Source organism: Phacochoerus africanus, chromosome 1 (genome assembly GCF_016906955.1).
Source record: "Phacochoerus africanus isolate WHEZ1 chromosome 1, ROS_Pafr_v1, whole genome shotgun sequence".
Classification (NCBI taxonomy): domain Eukaryota; kingdom Metazoa; phylum Chordata; class Mammalia; order Artiodactyla; family Suidae; genus Phacochoerus; species Phacochoerus africanus.
In genome coordinates this window covers 249,842,374-249,868,198 of record NC_062544.1, presented here as the reverse complement: position 1 = coordinate 249,868,198, position 25,825 = coordinate 249,842,374, and the positions used below count along the sequence as shown (strand labels likewise).

Sequence of the window (25,825 nt, the reverse complement as noted above, 5' to 3'; positions counted from 1 at the left end):
AACCCACTGAGGAAGGCCCGGGATCAAACCTGCAACCTTATGGTTCCTAGTCGGATGTGTTAACCACTGAGCCACGACAGGAACTCCTAATATCACTCCATCTATGCATACAGCTGGACTGCAAGTACCAGTCTCCTGTGAAGTATGGTTTTGTGCCTGGACATGGAATGGGAGCTCAAGTGGCATGTGTGTTTCCAGGCCTCTGCCAATAAAATTTTGTACACATGTTTCCCCAGCCTTACTTCATCTCAGAAGTCTTATTCATAGTCACAAGATGGAGATGGCAGCATATGTCACTGATGTTTGTATAGTGTACATTTCACTCCACAAATGGCCTTGAGTAATATTTTACTGTTACGTGTTCAAGAAAGTTCCTATATATTAAGCCACTGAAATGCAACCCTACATCTGAAAACAAATCTGCACCATAAAATTAGTGGATATAATGATACCTAGTTTGTTATCTGGAATTATAAAAGAAGATTTAAGTGGTTTGTCTTTATGAAGTTGTTCTTGCCATAAGACATTGTCAAAGTAGGAGTAAGATAAGTCTCCTTGCAGTCTTAAAGAGGAGCCAACTTTCAATGTCTGAATCCATAGGTTTAGTAGATTTACAGGTATAGGCCCCTATAAGGGATAGGATGACAACTCAATTGCCTTAGATTTTTTTTTTTACAGTTTCAGTTACCTAAGTCAAATTATATAAAAATGCAGAAAGATATTTGCAATGAGTTCTTAGAAAAATGTTTCATTCGAATTGTGAAAATATTCATTATATTCTATTTTTTAAATTTGATATCCCTTACTGATATTTTGAAACTAAGAAAAAAACTGAAGACTTAGAAACTAAAAATCAAAAGCTACAAACTTCTTTTAACTCAAGTTTTACAAAATAAGAATTTATCAGGTGCAAGGAATCTATTAGAACATAAAATTTTCAAAGTCATTGTCATGTAAAAATGTCATTTTTCTGGAGCTGACTCTACTTATCATATGAAGTGATTCACCAGGTGCACCTGTCATTTATGTATTCTCTGTGCTTTCACTTGCTCATTCATTCTCTTATCTCATGGAGAGAATGGGAATTGTATTCAGAGCACTATGCTGGTGACCTCGGGCAGTAGGAAGCAGTCTCATCTCATCCGTGGCTCCAGGAGATTAACATATAATGAGATAAGTGGTACATATCAGCATATAAATAATGGACCAGAGAATGTTCACTTTTACTCTCTCATTAGCTCAACAAATTATTATTGAGCTTCCTGTACATTCCTTCCCTGGAAACCTAAAGGAGGGTGTGAATGTGGTTGGAGGTGGACAGCATGATAGAATTTAACCAGAAAGCAATATGTGAATGAGCTTGAGTGATAAGGATGACCTGCAGACATAAAGAGGAAATAATATACCTTTAGATAAAGACATATGGATTACTTGCCATATTTGAACAAACAGTCATGTATTTCTAAATTCTTAGGCATTTTGAAGAGGGATGGGAAATGGACTAGAAAAGCAAATATGTTTCTGATCTTTAGGGCCTAATATTATGTGACACACAGTTTAAACATTATCTTACAAAGGAGCTACTTGGGCAGGGATATGGGTGTATTAAGAATATGGGCTATGTTCAGAGCTTTAGGAATTTGATAGAGTGAAAGAGTGAGTGGAGGGGTTTCCAAAACAGATGAGGAGGAGGATGCTCTGAGGAAGGGGGCAAGCCTTAGCAAAGACAGGCAGAGGGAAAGAGGAAATGCCTTGGAGTTTACATTCATTCCTCAAACATATTAATGCATTCCCATATCCAAATTACTAATTTTAGTACATTTTAGGTATGGTAATATTTTGCTTTTACAAATGATTCATAACAACAGATTGTAAATATAGGGATGAGAGTAATGACTATTTGTTTTTGTACATTTGAAGTAAGAAAAGCTGGGATTTAAAAATTGAAATTCTACCTCTGGAAAACTTCCTTCAAATAGTGACACAGTTTCCAGATTTATTGCTTGGGTTCTGTTCACATTTCTATTCTAAAACTCCATTTACTATGGTTTCAGTAAAAATTCATTCCCAGCTGAAGCTGGGTATACCAAATATCAGCTCTGGAGCAATGGTTGTTTTTACCAATTTTCCAGAAGATTGATTTAGATTGTTTTATGTTTTATGACTGTAAAAGACCAAAACAGAAAAGGATTCACTAACTTGATATTTTATTCTGTCTGTATGTGTTAACCCCTTTATTTCTGGCAGTTCATATACCATTATAAGTAATATAAACTGAGTGTAAGCAGTATATGATTATACTATTAATAAATAAAACATTTGGGCCATTAACAAATAATACTTTTATAATAAGAATAAGAATGGCTAGATTTCTTCTTTATCTTACCTCTTAAAATATCTAGAGGCATATTTTAAAATCATACATGTCTACGTATTAATAGTGAGGTCTGACAAAAGTTAAGCCCTGAATCTGTGGCCGATTTGAAACTTTATTAAAGCTTATTTGACTTATTTTTCCTTTCTGACTTATTAGGATACAGATTTAATTAGCAAACAAACAAACAAAACTAGAAAAAATGGTATTCCAAAACAAAGTCGACCTCACTGAAGCTTTAATTCCTTGTCCTAGTTCTAACCCTTGGGGATAGTAGATATTTCATTTGAAAAGACAGGGTTAGCAGATTACATGAGTCAATTTAGTTAGTGATCATTTCTAGAAAAATCAGTAGGGACAAAGAAGCTTAAGCAGTTAGCACAAGTCTAAGTGGATATGCAGAGAGAGAACAGGCCCGTTACAAAAGGTGGGAAAGAAAGGAGACTGCTGGTCTGGGCAATCTTAACGTCAGAATCATAAGAAGAGTTATGTTATTAGTCAGCAGACAAATAATATTGAACCAAAGGCCATGTGCAGTATTCTTTGATATATCTTTCCCCTAGGTAGAACTTGGCCTATTGTACTGACATATCTAAACTCCCTATAGGAATCAGGGGTGGACCCTGGATGATAGGGACTTTTGCTGAGAACACAGACAATGAAGAATGATGTACCTATGCCTCTTGAAATCCTATCACACCCATCATATTAAACTTACTTTACAAAATGGAACTTACTGGTTGGAAAGTAATCTGTTTAATAAAACTTTAAATATATGCAGTGAGTGCGTTGGCCAAATCCCATGGGTGTGGGATGGTATACTCTTGGAAACATATGCTTGACATTGAGAATTTAAGTATGATGATGCTTGCAATGACTTCTATCATCCTGATGTAGGTGTTTCCTTTAGTAATTGCCTATAAAATATAATGAATTATAATAATAAAATCATTCAGTATATAGTATTTACTTAATATATAGAATTTATATATGTACAGGTATATAGAATATGATGTTATTATGTACAATTATAGAATATTAAATGCAAAAGATTGATGACCCACATAATAAATTTAATCCAATAAATGTTAATGAGCATCTGTATGTATCAATGATATCTGAAAAGACTTGTAAGCAATATAAATATAAATATTTATAAGAAATATAAGGAGAGATAATCCTGGTTTGGAAAAGTTTTAAGTCAAATAGATAAACTAGGAAAAAATACAATAACAATGAAGTTGTTATTTGCTGCACTTTAATAGTCATTTAAAAGTGCTTATAATGAAATATGTTTCGTGTCATTATTTAAGCACCCTAAAGTGTGACGTAAATTAATACCACTGAAAGCCAGTTTAAAGATATTTGAATATGTTTGTGACAAGAAGTATGTGATCACCTTCATAAATATCATAACATTTAAGGAAGGAAAATAATTAATGCAAATATGAATATGTTTCTATTAGATTCTTAAACAAATAATGTCAGATAAATTCAGTATTAATAATATTAAGTTAATTTGGTTTAAAACTAATTAATAAACAATTTATTAACTATGCCAATAACTTTTGTTAAATATGAGTATAAAAATTGTCTAAAATTCTCTGAGTAATTGTCTTAGGAAGTTTTATTTTACCCAGCATGAATTCCAAATATAAATTCATATGATTGATGAATCATTTAGAACCAATGGTATATCAGGAAAATAATTTTTATTCAGAGTTAAGTGCTATTTAATAGATTCTTACTCATTGGTCAGTGCTTCTTATTTGCAGCTAAGATTAAATTCTCCAGAGGCAGAGTTTTAAACAGTTACTCACCCACCAGTGGGTGGCAGGCACCTAATAGCTGATGAGGCGTGACCTCACAGAAGCCTGCTTAACCCATTAGCTCATTTTAATCTCTACCATATATGAGCAATCACCTTTCATTCTTTTTTTTGTCTTTTTTGCCATTTCTTGAGCCGCTTCTGCGGCATATGGAGGTTCCCAGGCTAGGGGTCGAATCGGAGCTGTAGCCACCGGCCTACACCAGAGCCACAGCAACGCGGGATCCGAGCCGCGTCTGCAACCTACACCACAGCTCACAGCAACGCTGGATCCTTAACCCACTGAGCAAGGCCAGGGATCGAACCCACAACCTCATGGTTCCTAGTCGGATTCGTTAACCACTGAGCCACGATGAGAACTCCCTACCTTTCATTATTTTATTACACATACTCATTTGTTCTCTTCAACTGTTTCTAGGATAAATTTTTTAAATCTTTTTTTCAATAAAATATTTGACTTTTTACTTTTTAAAAAGGTATTTTGATAACTGTGACTATTCTGTGTTCTCAGAGGAAAGCACATTTTTTAAAGATTGAATTCACTTCAACTGACAGTAGTACAATTCTTTATTCAGATTCACCATAAATACTTGGGACTTACTATGTAGAAAGTATAGATTATTTCTGGATGTCTGCTACCTTTTGTGTTCATTCGGAAACCATAAATTCACATGACACTAGCTTCAGCAACATCTCATTCAGTATTTCAAAAAACTGTTCAATGAACTATCATTTTGTTAAAAAATTTTGAAGTATGGTGGGTATAGATCTTTCATGCTCAAAGTGTCTAAACAGGACACTGTTTTCTTCTTTTTTGGGCTTTTTCCCATGGGGGATCCTGTGGAGATGTATCTAAGAGGACTTTGCAATTGAGTTCTTTTTCAGTTGCTCTTATCATAAACAGAGTTTGGCTCTCAGTTTCAATTCACTATAAACCTCCTGCGAAGATAGTGAAGGTGCAAGGTACTGAGATGAGCAAGACAAGGATCCTGCTCACAGGATCGCTTGAGCTGTATTACATCCGTCTTTGGACTTCTAAATTTTCCCTTTGTTCCTTTTTACTCCAAATGCTGTGATAAAGTGAACTGCAGATTACATCAAACTTGAAAAGATAAATGCTGTGGGTATAAGATTTATTTAACATGTTTGGTCCAGTGAGAATCACTTTAGGCAGCTCTTTGTTTGGCGAATGAATTATCAAGGAAATTTATACTATAAATAATCCCTTTATGAATTGTGTCAGTTTCTTTACTAGTGGTAATGTGTTTCCAGATTTTGAATATATACTCATATATTTCATTTTTCTAAACCATATCCTTATACTTTCACTCAGTGTAAGTTATTGTTTCCACCCAACACTTAGCTGACCGAGGTGCACAACAAGTGACTTATATGGATTCACAGGCTAAGTAGTAACAGCTTACATTAAAATGCAGGTATTCTACTTTCTAGAGCCTTATTTTTAGTCAAGGCTGGTAGTAATCACAAAAAACCTCAAAAAGTTATTTGATTTGATAAGCTGAATCAATGGAGACAATTCAGGCTCTAAATACTTAGGTTCTCATCAGGATTCCAAACCCAAATTATTTTAATATGTTATTGTAGATTTCTTTTAAGACACTTTACATATAACATGATAGTACTCAGTTTTCATTATAAGCTGAAGAGAGGAATCAGCTAGGAATTATTATCCACAGGAAACCTGACTTCATATAAGTGTCTAAAGCAGATCTTTTGATTCCAAAGCCAGTGCTTTTAGCTTTATGTCACACAAATGGTTTAAATTTGTATATATTGAGTAATTTGGTTTGACTTTGATCATATTATATAGTTTCCATAAAATAGTCTGACCAAAAGAGAGTTAAATTTCTTTTGCTAAAATGCACTGAAAATTGTAAGCTCTGTCTCTGTGTCAGTGGGATTTACGTTAGAGGAAATGAAATTGAACAGAGGGGGTGAGTAACACATCTTACCCATATAGTATCATCACAGGAACCTGAGGTTTTCCATTTTGGTGACTTATTTTTTTAAAAGACAGGAAATATGTGATAAATATTTTTTTAAATAAATCATAGATTTGAAAAGTGTTTGATATAGCATGAAGTCTTGTTGTGGAAATAACAAATCTGTGTCCCACTGTTTTCCTCTAGAAACTGAACAAGGCATATATATTGGGGAGTGTAGGAGATAGATATGAAATAAATATTTTTACAAAAAATCTGCTGTAACCTAATGGAGTTGCAAACACAATAATAATTTTTATAGTCAATAAAAACCATTTTTGAAGATGTTTGCAAATCTGTCCCCTTATGAAATTAGAGTTAACAAAGAATGGTAATAGCTGGACTATAATCACTAAGATGTGTATTGCAGAGTAAGTGGGAGGGTGATCTTGAAAAAGTATATTGAAAAAGTATATTGAAAAAGTATATTGAAAATCATGAAAATTTAGAATTTTCCCCAATATTATATATTTTAGAATTGTCTACTCCTTTCACAAAGCATATAGGAAAGATAGAAGCAATTAAAAACCATGTGGCACTTGGGATCCCCTCTTTTTCTTGTGTTCCCCCCCTCTTACATAATGGGTTTTAAACTTTGATATCCAAACCACTTCTCCTATTCCATCAAATGTGCATAAAATATTTTAAACTGAATTATTATTATAAATTCATACCCAGTTGTGAAAATTACTTCAGATAATTCCATATACCCTTCACCCAGATAACATCTTGTAAAGATATCACAACTAGGAAATTACATGGATATAGTCCCTCAATTTTTTATCTGGGTTTCATCAGTTTTACATATACTTATTTGTGTGTGTGTGAGTGTGTGCATGTAGTTTGATTCAATTTTATTACTTGGGTAGGTTAATGTATCCATCACCACATTCAAGATGCAAAACAGTTCTATAATCACAAGAATTCTTTGTGCTGTGATTTTACGCATTAGTAATAACTAATCTTTTCTCCATCTATTACTTTATTTCAAGACACTGTGTAAATGGATTTCATCTTAGTTGATTTAAAGTGTTTTTGACTGTATCACCTTATATATTTTAGTAGTTTTTCCAGGTGTTGAAATATTATACATATATGACTTATCATAGTTTATCAGTTTTACCACCTCTAGTAAAATATGGAAAACTTACTTCCTTTAGGCCCCATTGCCCTGCCACTTTTTGTTTTGACTATTCCTTATACACACATTGAACACTGCATCAGTTGATGATATAACTTTTATTTTAACCCTCAGATAATCAGGAGAAGAGTAACCTATATTACATTTACTCATTTTTGTTCTCTCACTTGTTCTTTTCTTCTTCTTTTCTGTTTGAAGAACTTTAAATTTTCTTTAAGACAGACCTGCTGGAAAAACATGTTCTTAGTTTTCTTTCTTCTAAAAATATACTTATTTACTCTTGATTCCTGAAAGTTAGTTTCACTAATTTAAAGATTTCTGAAAGAAGTCACTATTAACTGCTCTTTTATTTTAGCACTTGAAAAATGCACCACTCCCTCTGAGCTCCATAATTTCAAATGAGAAATCTATTGTCATTTGAATTGGTGTTATTGGTAATACGTCTTTCTCACCGGCTGCTTTAAATATGTTTTCTTTGTCTTTGGGTTTCAGGAGTCTAATTTTGCTGTATCTTGATACGGACTTCTTTGGTTTTATCCTATTTGAGTTTGCTTCTCTTCTCAATTTTGTGCATGTATTTCTTTTGCCAAACTTTGTGAAGTTTTTGACCATTATTTCTTAAATTCTTTCAGCTCCACTCTTTGTCTTCTTATAGGACTCACATGGCACTAGTGTAGGATATTTTGTTATTGTCCCAAAAGTCCCTGAGACTCTGTTTCTTGTTTGTTTTTTTTTGTGTTTTTTTTTCACTCTATTTTCTCTTTCTTCAGATCAGGTGAATTATATTGCTCTGTTCACTGATTCTATCCTCTGTCATCTTCATTATACTATTAAAGCAATCCCGTGAGTTTTTATGGTAATTGAATTTGGGGCTTCTATAATTTCCTTTTGGTGCTTTTGCTGAGATTTTCTACTTTCTGTTTGTTTTAAGATAAGTAGTAATTTCCTGTTAAAGTATTTTTATGATGACATCTTTAAATTCTTTATCAGATAATTCCAACGTCTGTCTCAACTCAGTATTAACATCTGTTGATTATATTTTTCTCATCCAAGTTATGATTTTCCTGGTGTTAGGTGTGACTAGCATTTTTTTTTAAATCATGTCCTTGACATTTTGGCTAGGTGTTAGAAGATTCTGAATGCCATTTATATCTTCTATTCCAGAGGCAGTCGTTTTTTTAGGTTTAGCACATAGGTCCTGGGTTATATTTGTGAACCATGGTTTTACCAATAATTTAATTTTCAGAGTCTTTATGGCACTATTTGGCCACTTTGAGTTGTCTGTTTTCCACTGGGAGTTGCACCTATCTCTTATTGTTGTCACCTAAGGAGGGTAGATGAACTTTCCAGGTCAGGGTTCTTATGGCTCTAGGGGGGATAATTGGTACTTTAACTCATTGATGATCACTGCAAGGGCTGGGTACTTATTATAGAAGGATTGACTCACTGCCTGTGCTGCCCAATTTGCCACTGTTTTTCAGTAGGGAAGAAGATCCTCCAGCCTAGTGGAGAAAGAAATTGCTGTCTATGACCATTGATGCACCTTCTTGATTCCCCTTGCAGGTGGCCCAGTCTTTGTGATGCACCCAACTTGATTCCCATTGCACATGGCCTGGTCTCTCCCAGAATTCCTAGTGGGACTCCCATTTTATCTGTGATAAAAATGAGTCTACGTAGGCTACTTTGTGTTGCTGTTATGGTTGGGGGAAGCTGGGCCTTGGTTGTCTTTTTCAGTCAGTTTGGGAGGCACTGTGTTGTGCCTCAGGTTCCAATGTCTCTAACCAGTCCTCTTTCCTCTTTCTACCTTTCCGAGTACTCTTTTAGCTGCCTCTTGCTTAAATCCAGTTGTCATAGCTATGCTTATGTACACACACACACATATATATATTGATATGTAAACTTTTTCACATTTTTTACCCCAAAATGAGTAAAAGGAGCATAAATCAGCCAGTTGCTAAGACATGTTCTGTGAAACAAGGGGTCTGTGATAGAAAAGATGGTTTGAACCAGAGAATATATTGAACATAACAGACAGTACAGTAGAGGAACAAACCAATCAGAATAAATGGAAACATCAGGTACCTTACAGGTACTTTTCAGCTGAAAGTCCTCTCTCATTTTAAGAGAAGTATAACTGGTATCTCTACAGGGGAGAACTTTCAATATACTAAACTTCATTATTGGTTTCTTAGAAGGAGGTTCGCAATCATAGTTTTCACAAATTTATTTGTGCAGAGAAGTGAACTCTTTTGTTTATCGTTTTTCTTGGCACTGGCAACCCATGAAAGACTTTGTGGAGGAAGGCCATTTTTATCACCATCAATATCTACCTCACCCAAAGTATTGGGTTTACTAGATGCAATCACTTAATTACAAAGTTGTTTTTTTTTTTTCTGATAACACTAAGGAACATTTAATTTTACTTTGATTTTTTTAAAAATCTGATAAAATATTTTGGTATATTTAAACCCTCTTTTATAATGTTTCAGGAAATAAGATTTAGGCATATGGCCAGTGAAAATGTTTATTGTGTTGTGCTAAAAATATGTAGTCGAACAGAAATGACTTTGTACAATGTTATTCACATCTTTAATATTTTCTTTTTCCAGCATTAAGGGATAATAGGATTGAGCTGGTTCGGGCTTCCTGGCATGAGTTGAGTATCAGCGTCAGTGATGTGTCTCTGTCTGATGAAGGACAGTACACCTGTTCTTTATTTACAATGCCTGTCAAAACCTCCAAGGCCTATCTCACTGTTCTGGGTAAGTGCAAGGGACTAACACCATGTGATCACAAGCAAGAGAGATGTGTAGAGCTACAGCAACATGATCCAAAACAAATATACACTTTGAAAATCATCAGAAGGCATTTTAAAACAATCAGTCACTTCCCCATTTTATAAGGTGGTGTGACATTCGGTATGATTTCCCAAGAACACACAGCCATTTTGTTTCTTAGCTAGCACTAGACATCAGGTTTCTTGATTTTCAACTAAATTCCTTTATGTCAAATCCCCCCCCATATATAATATATATGTATGTATATACACACACTTATACACACACACTATATACATATATACAGTATTATATGGTGATCCTTTTATAAAGTGATAGAATAAATGAGCATAATGACTTCAACATGTTTATCAGGTACTCCTGCATCTTATCTTTAGTCCCATAATGGCATCTTCCCTAGTATCTTTTGGCTTTTAAATATGACCCCTTTGTGTATTTTAGTGTATTTAAATGGCCTTGACATTTCTATGTGTCTTCTTGCTTCTTACTTTTGTATTTTTTTTAGATACTAGATGAAGTACATGTCATTGTGCATGCAGTTTGTAGATTCCTTGTGGTTTTATTCTCAAAATATTGGGCCATTTTTCTAAAGGTTATAGTGACACCAAAAAGCAATACATTCATAGAGATTCTAAGGAAATAAAGTTGCAGCTTAGCGCTCTCTGTGATTCCACAGACGTCAGTGGCCCAATCAACTGAAATTGCTGCAGTTCATTGAAACACACCTGTGTACTGAACAAGTTAGAGGAATTTAAAGATTGATTTTTTTTTCACCCTTACCTTGCCTTCCTTTTTTGATAGATAAAGGCATAAAACTACATTTAAAGGGACTAACACATGCTGTTCTTTTGGGTGAGAAATTTAAAGTTAATCCTGCTAGTGAGTTGGTTTTGTGCATAGGATATGAAATATTTTTCTTTGCACGTCCCCTGGGAATATTTATAAAAATATTTCACAAGTTCACCATTAAGGGCAAAGTATACCCACAAAATGGAATATTTCAGGATAGTATTACAGGTTAATGTACTATTCTATAGAGAGCCAAGTGAGACCCCAAGAATAGGGAGCTTGTTAACTTCAGTTTATTAAATGGTAATGTAACATATTTTATATATATATTTAAAGGCAATATGAAAGTGAACACATATAAAAAAAGCTAGCCAACTCATGGGAGTATGTTGATCTGTCATTTATCTTTGCTGTTCTTGTTGTTTTAGTTCATATTTTTTTACAGTGCCTTCCAACATTCTTACATTTTATTCTTTTCAAATTGAATTAAATAGTAAAATCAAGAAGCTTTCACTCTGCCTTTATTACTGAATACTTTTAGAAGACATTTTAATAAACCTCTATCATGGCAACAGAGTATTATTGCCTCTAAAATGTACAATGTTGTTATTTAAATCACCCATGTACTATCTCTGTATATTAGTTATGTTCTTATTCATTGAATGATTTGGACTAGAAAAGGTAACAAGTGGCTAGCATTAAAAATAATACATATCATTTTCCACAAAACTACAATTGCATTTCTAATACAAGTGACATAAAGAAACATTCTCTGGAAGAATCAGAAACGTATAGTTGCAATTATTGATGAATCCCTTACTCCAAAATGCATTTTCCAGAACAAAGTACAGAGAGGATAACAATATCTTTTTAAGCTTTTAGAATTACGAAATCAGGAATAAAAGGTGCTATTTTGGTTAAATCACAATTTGCTAAAGAAGGAAGAAATGTGCTTTGCAGATTCCTCCCCCCCAGTGCAAACAATCTACTTTCTTAAATCCCTGTACAGGTAAATCTTAAGATATATTGAATGGTTGTTTTTAAGATTTACAAAGAGTATTTTTGAAGGTAAAATTTCATTTAAAAAAACTGCTTTAAACTAAAGGCATTTTAGATGTTTTCTGGATAATACACACAATACGCATATAGACTTACACATATGTATGTGTGTGTATATGTACATTTAATTTATACATTTTAAGTAATTCATTTTATTATATAGCAGTTTATTATTTTTGATTAAAGTTATTATCAGTTAAACACCCAGTCTAACTTTGTTTGTAAAAGTAATAGTCACAAAAACAAATCAACCCTAGAGATTAATGTTGCTTTCACTCATGTGCTTAAATTTCAGGTGTTCCTGAGAAGCCTCAAATTAGTGGATTTTCATCACCAGTTATGGAGGGAGACTTGATGCAGCTGACTTGTAAAACATCTGGTAGCAAACCTGCAGCTGATATAAGATGGTTCAAAAATGACAAAGAGATTAAAGGTAAGGAATGAGGAAAAGTCTCCAAATCAAAATTAATGTGCTGAAATTAGTGCGAAGTGTTAGATCCATGGCATTTTTTTTTCTATTTTCTTTTTCAAACCACAGTCTGACGAAGTGTAATTTGAATCAGCTTTACCTTAAATTAGGTAACTTTACAGGTATGTTAATACCACCTCTGTGTGCCCCATTTTTTTTCTTATGTAACTCAGGTTTTAAAATAATATATACCTAGAAGGAAAGTTGGAGAATTAAATGAGTTAATAGAATAAAAAGCACACAGAGGGAATTTCCTTGTGGCACAGTGGATTAAGGATCTGTCATTGTCACTGCATAGGCTGTGGTCACTGCTGAGGCATGGCCAAAAATAAAAAGGCATGTAGATTCATGCTTGACAATAACAAGCACTAAGGAAAGATATATGATTATTTTACAGCTCATCTATGTTGTTTAGATTATGGATGGAGATACTCCATAAATTATTTCTTGTTTATTTCTGAAAATACAAAGTTCTAAGATTAAACCTAGCTAAACATCAATAAATCTGTTTTTTAGTAGTTCACACAGAGGGCAAAAATGTATTTGTTTCGGTAAAAATGCACAGAAATGTAAATATTAGGCATAGTTCTGCTCTTGCTTCATACACCTAAACACACACAGACACACACACACACACACACACACACACACACACACACACATTCTTTTGGGGGATATGAAGTTTATAAGGAAGACAGCTAGTAAGGTAAGTAGTGATTTATTCACTTATTTATTTTTTTACCCCACATACAAATATCTTGGACCTGATATTACAGGCACATTAAAACCCAAGTATAAGAATCATCTACTACGCTTGTTAAAAGTGTTTCCTATGTATATAGTAATATGTTTTATTCTCAAGGTAACCTTCTAAGAGATAGATTTATGCTATCTCTAATCATTATGATTATTTTATCTTATAATTAATTCAAGAACCTTACCCAGTCATGCAGGCAGAACAGATAGAATTACATGTATTATCAAGAAATTATAGGTTTATAATCCATACAATTATTCTATCTGTTTTCTATTTTAATAACTCTCTCTCTATGTATATGTTTTTCTCAAATAGGGACCTATCTGTAATTTATCCTATTCATGAGTTTTGTTTCAGAACTTCTAACAAATACATTTTGTTAGTCTAAATTTGGAGGAATACAAGCACCCAAGACACAAGTTAGACACATTGCTATGCTAAGTTAAACTTTCTCTTATATTCTGCCAGGGTTCTGTAACATCCATTCTAAATCTGCCTTTAGGATATATTGGTTTAGGTATGTGTGTTAAATGTCTGGACTTGGTTAGAGCTTTTCTAAATGGACCCTCTACACTGCTTCCAGAGTTATCTTACTATGACGAAGATCTGATCCAGCCACTTTTTCTGTTTAAGCACTTCTGATTGAAAGCCCTAACCTGTAGGATAAGTTTAAAATCCGATTTCCTTAGCCTATAAGAAGGCTCCAGGCAGTGGATGTTTTTCTATGCGAAAGGGTTGGTTTAAGCTAGAATGTGCTTCTTAAATACTCTCCTTCAATTAAATTGTTTTATTTCCTACCATGTGTCCCTTTCAGAATTCTGACATAATTAATGAGTCAGTTCCTCTTAATTTCTTGCCATTTTATTTGTTTCAAATAAATATATCCTCAAGGAGTTCAGAGGCTAATATACTAGTCATTAATATTGACTGATTGTTTTTAAAATAGTAGCCTTATAAAAATACATGTTTTCATAAAAATATTTTTATATCTTAATTTTTGACAAATTTGTCTTCTACTCTGAAGGCCAGATTTGTTTATATACTAGGTAGAGAGTAGACTTTTGTTTATATGTAAAAACATGAAGTTTTGATCTTATAAACACCATAATTTAAAATCATCTGAGTCAAGACTCAAATGAAAAATCAAGACAAAATGGTATACAGAATCAGTGTATGGACTGTGCTCTCTTTAGAAGTAGTGAAGCTTTTTTTCCTATGCTCTTCAATGCACGGCCATTGATAGAACATTTATTATTCCTATACTTGCATTTATTTATATGGTCTTCTATTTGTTTATAACCCTTACTTTGCATGTTTATACAGTTTGTCGTCACAATTAGATGGTGAACTTCCTGGAAGCTCTAAACTGTTTTTATTGGTGTCCATGAAAATATGCTGTGGTCAGTACTCCACAGAGAATGCACAGTCATTATTATTTCTATGCTCAAGGTATGCTAAGTGAAAGTTCACCCTAAAATCCCTCAGCTGACATGGCCTTACTGAAAGGAATGCTCCATCCTTATCTTGCACTTTTATCTTTTCAGAAATCCAAACTTGACTTTCTATTATCATGTAAAAGTTTTTTACCATAATATCACTAGACACTTTTAAAAAAGACAATCCCTAGTTTAAGGCAATGGGAAAAGATAAGCTAATCAAACATGATTAAATTCAATTGAATAAGAAAGTGTTAAAGTGTGTTCCAATTACACAGCATTCTATGGTCCTTGAGTGAATACCCCAATGAAGAAAGCAAGAACCTTGACTTGGAGATGTTTAAGATTCCTTTGGGGTGATAAAACCAGTTATTAGGAATATTTTCCTATAAAGAGGAATGCATAACAATGTTTAAATCTCAAAGTGGTTATTATACTCAAGGGAAATAATTATTTTCCTTATGTTTTAACTAAGCCTTAGCCAGTTCAGCATATTGACACTGTGTTAAGTTTCAGATTTATATGATGGAGATAAGGACCTTCGAAGTGATCTCTGATTTCAAGATGAGTACATTTCAAGATGTACAACTTTTTCCCTATTATTATCTAATATATGAATTTAATTTCCAGGTCTGGGGGAGGGTTGTTTCAAAGTTCTAGTGGATCACATTTTCTTCTCCAGGATGCTTCCATATTAGATCACAGAGCAGTGGTTCTCAAACTTCAGCAGGCATCATCATCACCTCCCAGGTCTGTTAAATCCCATTTTTGCACAGAGAACATAACAGTGAGAACTATCAGTAATTTACATAAAAATCTTACCTCTGTCTCTAAACTTTAGTTTTCTAGTCTACCAGATGAGAATTATAAAGCTTGCCTCAAAGTGCTGCTCCAAGGATTTGTTATGAGCAAATATGTATTTTTACAGTATAAGGAATCACTGAATTTATTTTAGATTTTATTATTATCACTATTATTACTACCTTGAGCAAACCATGATTGACAAGTTGTAACAATCCTTGAATTTGTCCTAGAAATGTAAACAAAAAAGAATTATTCCTTTAAGGTACATATAAACATAAGATCTAATAGGTTTAGTAAAAGACATGAACTGGCTATGCTTTTTGTACAGAAGAGGAAGCAGAGATTTTGTGGGAGAGGTGAAGAAGGCAGCAGTTCATTGATGAATGCTCAATAAATATCTGTTAATGAATAAAAGGATATTAAACAATGAAGGGATTGGTTGTGGGTAAAAGTAGATGAAAGAGCATTCTAAAGGAAGGAACCATTTTTTAATGCAGAGTAAAAGCACGTGATTGTTTAATGGAACTGAAGCTTTCTGTGTGATACAGATGTGAGAGGTAAACAGGAAGGCAGAGACCAATTAAGTCATGGAAGATCTTTTATACCAGATTAAGGGGTTTGGAGTTTATTCTATAGACAGTGGTGAGACATATTCTTCTATATGCTTTAATCGGTGGAATGAACAATCATAGTTTTCATCTAACTCTGTTCTTTACTTCCTATGAGTCTGACTCAGAAATCCCCTTGGTGCCTCTGGGCAGCTCTGTATTCAAAACTGCAGGGGGTTTCACTGCAGCTTTTAATCTTCTGTGTAGCAAGGGAGTCTGAATATTTGCCATTTAGTATAGGGAAAAATGTGCCTTGTCTTCCTCAATCTATCAGCTTCCTGAGAACTTTCATAAACTTTCCATTCCATAGATAAGTTTAGTCATTTGTGGTTTGAGCAGTTAATCATAATGTCTTTAAGATTTTCCAGCTAACTAGCTTTTACATGATTGTATTAGGCAGAATTCTGTGATAACCCTCAATGACCTACATTTGTGTATAATCTTTTCCTCTGGACTGTAGGAAGAACTTGTAAATATGGGTGATTTCCTTGCCTTGATCAGGTTACCTTACATGGCAAAAGGGATTTTACAGATATATTTACGGGTCCCTCTTGAGCTCATCAAAGGGAGATCATCAAGGGAAGCCTGGGATAATGAGATGAGGTCTTTATAAAAGAATGAAGAGTCAAACATTCCCCTCCTGGCCTAGAAGAAAGCAAATAGCTATGTGTGAACTGCCTGTAGGGGCCATGTGACAAAGAAGTGCGGGTGACCTCTAGGAGCTGATAGCTTGTGATAGCTTGTGAGAAAATGGGGACCTTGGACATATAGCATCAAGGAAGTAAATTTGCCAACAATCAGTGAGTTTATTATAGAGGACCATCAAACTTAGACGGGAATCATGGCTTCATCCAACACTGATTTCAGCCTGGTGACACTGAGAAGAGGATTGGGCTAAGCCCTGTCTGGTCTCCTAACCCATAGAAATTGTGAGAAAATAAATGTATATTGCTTTAGGACACTAAGCTTATAGTAATTTATTCTGCAGCAATAATGGGAAACTGAGATCCAGAAAGGCAGAAAGATTTATTTCTCACAGTCACCCCCACCTCCCCCGGCAAAGACTGGACTTGAATATTCCAAGACCCAGCATTTGGGTTTGGGAGGAAAGCTGAAGCCTAGAACACTATTTAAAGGACATTCCAATCATGAGCTAGTAAAGCCCTGAACTAATGGATGAAATGGAATTTTTTAAAAAGGGATGAACTTAGAAGATAAATTTCAGGTGACCTTGCTGAGTGATTCTGAGAGATGGAGCAAAAAAAGGTCAAAGGCTGCGCGATCTGGGTGCCTGAGTGATTTGGTAAGGGTTGAATAACCTTCAATATTGAGGTTGAAGTAACTATAGAGAATTTAAAGGTTAAGCCTGGCAGGTTTTTGGAATTAGGTGAATTACGATTAAGAAAGGGATTTTAAGAAAGGGATAATAAAAGGTCCATTATCACCTAGTGAATGACAATTTAGTTTTAGGTTTTTAAAATAATGATCACCCTTTATGTGAGGAGGACACTTCCAACCGAAGTCTCTTCAATACTTCCTCCTGCCCCCGAGAATCATGCTGTGTATTAACCTGCATATCCATCAAAGCCTGCCTTTATTGGGAGTCGTTTAAGCTTACCAGTACGTAATAGTGTTGCCTGTATTCTACAAGTGTCATTTACTTATTATACATGGTTTGTTTAAAATGTTTGACCATCAAGCTTAAGCTGACTTTAGCTGTATTTCCCTATGTGAAATTGTCATACACTTCCATATTAATCAATATAATGCAGCAGCTCATTTTCAAGGTGGCTAAATATAGTGTAATTTCACTGTAAGCTACTTAGTAAAATTTTTTTCAGCATTTGGAAACAAAAGAGTGCATTTCTGAATGTTGTGTTTCTCAGATGGTAGCCTTTAGACTACTTAAATTAGAATCAACTGAATTACTAGTTTAAAATTGAAGATTCCTGTATGTCATGCCTATAAGTCCAAAATTTTTTTTTTTTTTTGGCTTTTTGCTATTTCTTGGGCCGCTGCCACGGCATATGGAGGTTCCCAAGGTAGGGGTCGAATCAGAGCTGTGGCCACTGGCCTACGCCAGAGCCACAGCAACGCGGGATCCGAGCCGCGTCTGCAACCTACACCACAGCTCACGGCAACGCCGGATCGTTAACCCACTGAGCAAGCGCAGGGACCGAACCCGCAACCTCATGGTTCCTAGTCGGATTCGTTAACCACTGCGCCACGACGGGAACTCCAGTCCAAATATTTATTAAGTACTTCTGTCCATCCTTAGGCCCCCCCCATACTTTGAAAATTTGTAGAATTAGAGACCAGTAAGCCAAGTATTAATAGATATTCAAAAAAAGAAAGGAAAGTGGTCTCAATCTACTAAATTTAGAAAATGACTCAATATCCTGTGTCTTTCAGGAATCTACTCTTAGAAGGAGGGTTTCTAAAACTGAATCAAAATGTATTTTAGTGCTTTAACATTTCTGAGAACTACTGCAAAAATTCCATTGGCTAACATTGTAGCAGTGTTTTTTGACCATTTGGTCAAAAATTTGTTTTATGTTTCTTGCATTGAAGTCCATGGAATATTCTTTAAGAAATGGTAGATTATATGCTTAATTTAAACATTCTATCTGGTTATACAAAACTAGTTTTTGCCTAATGCTCCATTTAATGTCAGTTGCAAAAAACCTTAATTTAAATGAGTGAAATATTAACATAATACAGAGACAGTGAGTCCTTTGAAGCTAAACACTAAAGAAAATAAAAAGGAGATATTTGTGTCTCCTAAGTTTTCTGTGTCACATATAAGGATTAATTGAAAGTGTTAAACTTACAGTGTACACCATAAATCAATGATTTTTTGTGTTCTTTTGTTCAAACTTAACCACTTTGAAAGTGGCCTTGCTATTTAAATCAGATCACACTGAACCCCATATTAAATAAGAAAAATAAATAGCATGAGTAATACCAGTGAGGGGTTTGTGTGTGTGTGTGTGTGGACGCACACAATTTGGAGTTTTCTGAATACTATTGAATGTATTACTTCAAGACACTCTCAAGACACCATAGACATAAGACATCTTCATGGAAAGAGAGAAAACAGTTGTTTCATCTGGATGTGAATGGCTGATGAAAGTAAAGGATCATCAAAAATCTTTTTGAAACTTTTTTTATTAAATTACTGATTTTTTAGAAACAACTTTATTGAGATATAATAGACAAGAAACAATCTACACATATTTTAAGTATGTAGTTTGTTATATTTTCACAAGTGAATGTAGTGATGAAACCATCACCACAATCAAAATAATGAACATATTCATTATCCATGGAAGTTTGTTCAGACACCTTCATAATCCCTTCCTCCTGATCTTCTCTGCCCATTCCCTGTCTCACTCCCAGGAAACCACTCTTCTGCTTTAGGTCATTATAGATTACTCTATATTTTCTAGAATTTTGTATAAATCAAATCATATAGTATGAACTCTTCTTTTTTGACTTATTTCTATCAGGATAAATATTCTGAGATTCATCTGTGTTGCACGTATAAGGGTTGTTGCTGTTTATTGCTAACTGATGTTCCATTGTATGTATCTCTATTTATATTTATCCATTTGGGGTCTTTGCAAAAAATCTACCATGAACACCTGGGTATAAGTCTTTGTATGTACCTGAGCTTTTATTTATCTCGGGTAAATGCCTAGGAGCAGAATGATTGGGTCATATGGTATATATATGTGTAATTTTTAAAGACATTTCCAAACTATTTTTAAAATTGGTTGTACTACTTCATTGAAATCCAACTTTTTAATTGAATTATTATTATTATTTTTACTTTTATGAATCACGCTTTGGTATTATGTGTAAAATAGTTTTGCCTAATCCAAGATCGCAAAGAATTACTTCCATAAATTTCACATTTTTTAGATTTTGAATGTACTTTAAGTAATTTTCCATTTTCAGTGACCTTGTCTTTTCCTTCTCTCAGCTGTATTATTTCCAGGTCAGTTTCAATAGATTGATTGATCTCATTATAGATAGCATTTCCCTGCTTCTTTGAATATAGAATAATTTTTTATTGGATTCCAGATATTGTAAATTTTACCTTTCTGGTACTGAATATTGTCATATTTCTCTAAGTGTTCTTAAGATTTGGTCTGGTTAAGTAACTTAGAATTTAATCCTTTCAGAGCTTCGTTTAAATTTTTTAGATGGGACCAGAGCAGCTTTTATTCTAAGAATTACTTAGTTCTCATTACTAAGGTGAAATCCTCTGAGTGCCCAGGGTACCAATTATCAGGTTTTTTTTGTTTTTTGTTTTTTGTTTTTTTAGTCATGTTGGTTAGAACAGGCACTGTTCCCAGTCCTGTGTAGGCATCATGTACTCTTTCGTCTAATCTTTTTGGTAGTTCTTGTCCTAGTCTCACTTTCCTCACACAGATAAACTGATCAATAATTATCTTGCCAAATACTGTGGGGGACTCTGCAGATATCTGGAGTTATCTCGCTGTGTATCTCTTTCCTTTTTGATACCCCATCCTGCAAACTCTAGCTACTTTGTCCTTCTTAGACACGCAGTTCCATCGGCTTTACTGATGGAGGGTGCCAGGTTCTGCATGAGGGCACCACAGCCTACAAAATATCTCAAAGCATTAAGCAAGGACAAATTTTTAGAGTTCCTCTCATTTGTTTTCCTTCTGTTATAACTGTCCATTATTATACTGTTCACTATCTTAAAAACTTCTGCTTTCAGCTGAGAGATAAATCCAACTTTATTATTCCGCTAAGCTGGAAGCAAAAGTTATTTTGTCTTTATTTTTGAAATGTAGAAAAATGGCATTTTTATTTCAATGGTCACGTGTTTTAATTTTGCCTGATTGCTTATTTAAGATGATATAATGAGGAGTTCCTGCCATGGTGCTATGGATTAATGATCTGGCTTGTCTCTGTGGAGGCACCAGTTTGATCCCCAGGTCAGTGCAGTGGACTGAGGATCCAGTGTTGCTGCAGCTGTGCCATAGGTCACAGATCTCCCTCAGATTTGATCCCTGGCCCTGGAGCTTCCATTTAACTTGGGGGCAGCCAAAAAAGAAAAAAAAAGTGATGTAATGAATTTAAAAGGATGAATATAAGTATGAAATGTACCCATACTCACTTTGAAAAAATATTTTAGATTAGTAATTCTACTAATTTCAAAGTTAGAAATTATCATATTTAGCCACAGAAATTCAGTGCTGTGGAAATGGAAAGAAAAGTTCTAGCATGTATATAATGAGATAAATAAATATAAGCCTCTGAACTGCACTTGTTGAAGAATGAGCCTTGTATCTACAAAATGATGTTTTTCCTTGTTCATTCATATTTTTAATCAGTGTTTTTAACTTAAGGGTTAAAGCAAGTGCATACCTCAGTCATTGAGGAATCATCACCCAATAAGAAATCTTGAGATTATAATAATATAAATATTCAAATTTACTAGCTTTTTAGCTCACATCTGCTGATGGAGGGACTCAATCCCTATTCAAATTTTCCTTAGGTTATTTCAAAAAGATACTTATGACTTCTTTGTATAATAAGAAAAATTCCTTTCACATTCATTAGTTTTATTTTTTTTCATGTGTGGGATATGTAGTGAAAAGTTCTTGTTCCCAACAACTTTAGCAAATGATATTCTTGGGACCTAGGAGGATATTTTATAAAATTTATGAATCAGATGTTTCTGAAACAATTATTTAATTCTTTGATCAATAAAAGTCATTAGATTCAAATATTTTTTCATAATATTATGTCCTAATTGACATCTTACTGAAGCAGTATTTAAATGCCTTCGTAATATTTCTTCCAATTGCATTGGTAATGGGGAATTATGGAGATATATTATATTACTGAGATTTCTCGATAGCAGTATAGAGTGGGATCATAAAGTTCTCTCTTCTTTGTCCACTATTTTATTTACTAGCTTGAATACTAAATACTCTGTTTCTTGAAAGTAGTCATTATATGTAGTTTTTATCTTTCAAGAGAGTGACCAGTCTTTACTTTTTCTTCACTTTTTCCTCTTCAATCAATAACTCTTCAAAGTTAATTATTAGTACTCCTCCTAAATTAAAGCAAAGCATGAAATTAGCCATTTTATTTACTTTTACATAGCTTTTTGAGATGTAATTTACTTTAAGCATACAATTCAGTGTTTTTTAGTAAATTCACAGAATTATGTAATGCCTACCACAATCAATTTTACATTTTTATCATCCTAAACAAATTTCATATCTGTTGGTGGTCACTCCATATTTTCCCCCATCCTCTCCCCTACCTCTAGGCAATAAATAATCTGTTTTCCATCTCTATAAATTTGCCCATTGTGGATATTTCATATAAATGAAATCATACCATATATGGACTACTATGACTAGCTTTTTAGCACAATGTTCAGGAGTCTTATGTATTATGGCTACATCAGTACTTCATTCTTTTTAATTGTGGAATAATATTCCACTGTATGCATCTACTCTATGTTATTTATTCATTCATCTGTTGATGAACATTTGGGATTTCACACTTTTTTTGGCTATTATGAATAACTCTGATATGAAAATATAGGTCCAAGATTTTGTGTAGAAGTATGCTTTCATTTCTCTTGGGTATATACCTAGGAAAGGTATTGCTAGGTTCTGTGGTTTCTGATTTATGTTCTCTGGATACATTTTTAAAGATACTTGTGTTTGTATATATACTTGTAATTGTTACATTTTTCTAATTAATTGACACATACTGTTATTATTGATATAGGCTGATCATTTCACATTTTGTTTTCTGGTCTCCATTGTTTTTGATAACTCAGTTGTTAATATTTAATATTTTTGGAGTCCCTTTATGAAAAGCTATTTTTCTCTTCCTGCTTTCAAGATTGATTTTTTTCTTTGTTTTTGTCATTTTTAATATAATGTGTTTGGATATACATCATTTTGCATTTAAAGCTACTTAAAGTTCATTGAGCTTCTTGCATGTGTTGACTAATGTTTTTCATTGCGTTTACATCAGTCTTTCTTCAAATGTTTTGTTACTCCTTTTCCTCTCTTTTTTCATCTGGTGTTCTTATTACACAAGTGTTGTAGTTAATGCTTTCCCATTTTTTCCCCAAGCTTTGTTAATTTATTCTCATTATTTTTTTCTCCCTTTTCCTCAGATTAATAATTGGTATTATTCAGAATAATCAATATTAAGCTGTACTTTTTTAGTTCATAACCACTGTTAAATCCTCTATTATTTTTTTTTAATTCCAGAAATTTTATTTGGTTCTTCCTTTATACTTTCTTTTCATTAATGTTCACAATTACCTTGTTTTACTTCTTGAAATGTTTTATACTCTAGTTCTTTGAAAATGTTTATGATGAATCATTTGAACTTTCTTCCTAAAAGTTTTTAATGTTTGTGATTTTTTTCCTTGCAGTGGAGTTACATATTCTTGTTACTTTTCATGTCTCATAATTTTTGTTAAAAATGAAATATTTAGCTAATATATTGAGCAATTTTGGGTACTGATCTCACCATGTAGTTTATTGTTTGCTTTTTTATGGGTTTAATCACTTGGATGGACTATTTTCACTGAACTAGTGGTATGCCCTAATTCTTTTAAAATGACACCCACTCCGACTGTACAAGCAGGATGCAGGCTAGCGGTGGTAGCTTCTGGTCTTCTTGGCTTGCCACTCTGGCTTAAAACCTCTGCTCCATACGTGAACTGAGTGAGAACTATGGAGGTCCTTGTATTCTTGTCCTATGAGTTGTGACTGGGTGGAGGAAGAGAGCCCTTACCTACACTCCCTAGGGATTTAATCTTCAACCAAGGGCAAGAGTAAGGGGAATACAAAATGATGGTTATCTGCCACTCCTGAGAAAATACTGTAGTCCCTGATTGGGAGCTGGCAGGGAGGATAAGCTCATCCTTGGGCCACATTCGTCAGGAGTCAAACTTCTCTCATGATAAATTGGAGTTGAGGTAAGGAGCAAAACATGATATAAGTACCACAGACTCCACTTTGTTTTACTAAGACTTAATGGATTTTCTTGAATAATTATTTCTTCATTTGCTATATGGTCTTAGCACAATTTTTAGAGTCCTAGGTGGATGTGTGTATTTAAATAATTTTTACCAATTCTTATTCTTTCACTGGACAGTTTACAGAGTTCTTTACCCTGATATTCCAAGAGTTCCCCTCTGATTTCTTTTTATACTTATGTGTTTTCACAATGTTGACCCATAAATTATTATATCATCTTTATATAGTCTTCTGTTACTCATCCTTACAAATTGTTTTGTCTATCTTGTCCTGTTATTTTTTTCACAGGAAAAAATCTATATTTCTCCTCTTGACTATGTTATATTCACAATTTATTTAATTTTTCCCTCTCTAGGAGATGGAACTATTTGATAATTTTTTAACCTTGTAATTCTAAGCATTTTTTTAATTATGTTCTTCCTCTTTTCATTATGAACTTTATTTGGAAAAATCATGTATGGATGGAATTTAAAACAAAATAGTAGCTTGATGTATTTTTATTTTAATTGTTTTTTTAATTCACTTTTTTTCCTTAATTTTTATCTACAGCTAAATATATCTATAGGTTTTTTGGTTTGTTTGTTTTTTTAAATCTGCAGTTTTTATCTACAGTTAAATATATCTGAAATCCCACATCTAAAAAGTTCTGGTGCATGGAACTCTGAACTCTGATCCCTAGTTGGCTGCACTAGGGATCAGTATGTGTATATCTGATTTAAAAACATCCATAACAACACATAAAAATTATTTATTTACATTTAATGTGTGTATTCAATCATCTTTGTCATCTATCTCTAGCTTTTATACTCTTCCAAAACAGAAACTGCTCACTTATTCAGAGGTTAGACTAATGACATCTTCACATTTTCCTAGGGTAATGATAAGTGAATTAAATAAGAGATTCAGTACATAGAAAAGCAATGACAAATTGACAACTGCTTCAAAAGGTATTCATATTTACAATGATTCTACTTATTAGAAGGAAAAGAATGTTGTGCCTGACTGAATATAGACTTTTTAAAATTAATTTAAAACAGACTTATTAAGCATCTGAGGTGTTCCAGACACTGTCCCGGGCACTGGGTATAAAAACTGTACAGAAGTATAAAAATTAAGAGTGGAAGATAAGAAAGATAATAAAGGAGAAAAATAGTGGAAGGGAAAAAGAAAAACAAAGTAAAAAAGCAGGAGAGAAACAAAATTAAAATTCCAAATTATTCTTTATTTTCTGAATACATGAATTATATTGAACCTTGTGAATGTCCTACTGGGTAATTGGAATTCAAAAATGACATGTTTCTTTGAAAAATAAGATAACCTATTGAAAAATAATCAACAAAACTATTGTAGTACATGATAGAGAGAAACATTGTGATTTATTTGGAAAGCTAATTTCACATTACAGATGTTTTGCTGATGCAAATGACTTATTTTCACAATACATTGATGAGGGCATCAACCTATTTTTTTCTTACATGTGTTGAATTCTAAAGGATTCCATACAATAAATTGTTTGATGACTAGAAAATTGCATCACCCAAAGTGTTTCAAAGGACTCACACTTGTCTGCTCCTTGTAGAATTTACTCACATGTATATAGATTTTTTTTTAATTTTCTTACAGAGTTTACTCTAACTGGATGGGCTTTTAAAATTTTTTCCTGCCATCTTTTATCATCTTTCAGGCCTGCAATAAAATACCT

General features: G+C 33.5%; 1 protein-coding gene across 2 annotated transcripts in view; it reads left to right on the top strand.

The window, feature by feature from the left end:
• Positions 1 to 25,825, top strand: part of CADM2 (cell adhesion molecule 2) — a 1,078,779-nt gene that overhangs the window by 887,655 nt on the left and 165,299 nt on the right. For both annotated transcript variants that reach the window (XM_047794400.1, XM_047794392.1), the window contains 2 exons: positions 9,956 to 10,108; positions 12,288 to 12,425. In XM_047794400.1, the coding sequence (XP_047650356.1) occupies positions 9,956 to 10,108; positions 12,288 to 12,425 (291 nt within the window). The remainder of the gene's footprint in view (positions 1 to 9,955; positions 10,109 to 12,287; positions 12,426 to 25,825) is intronic.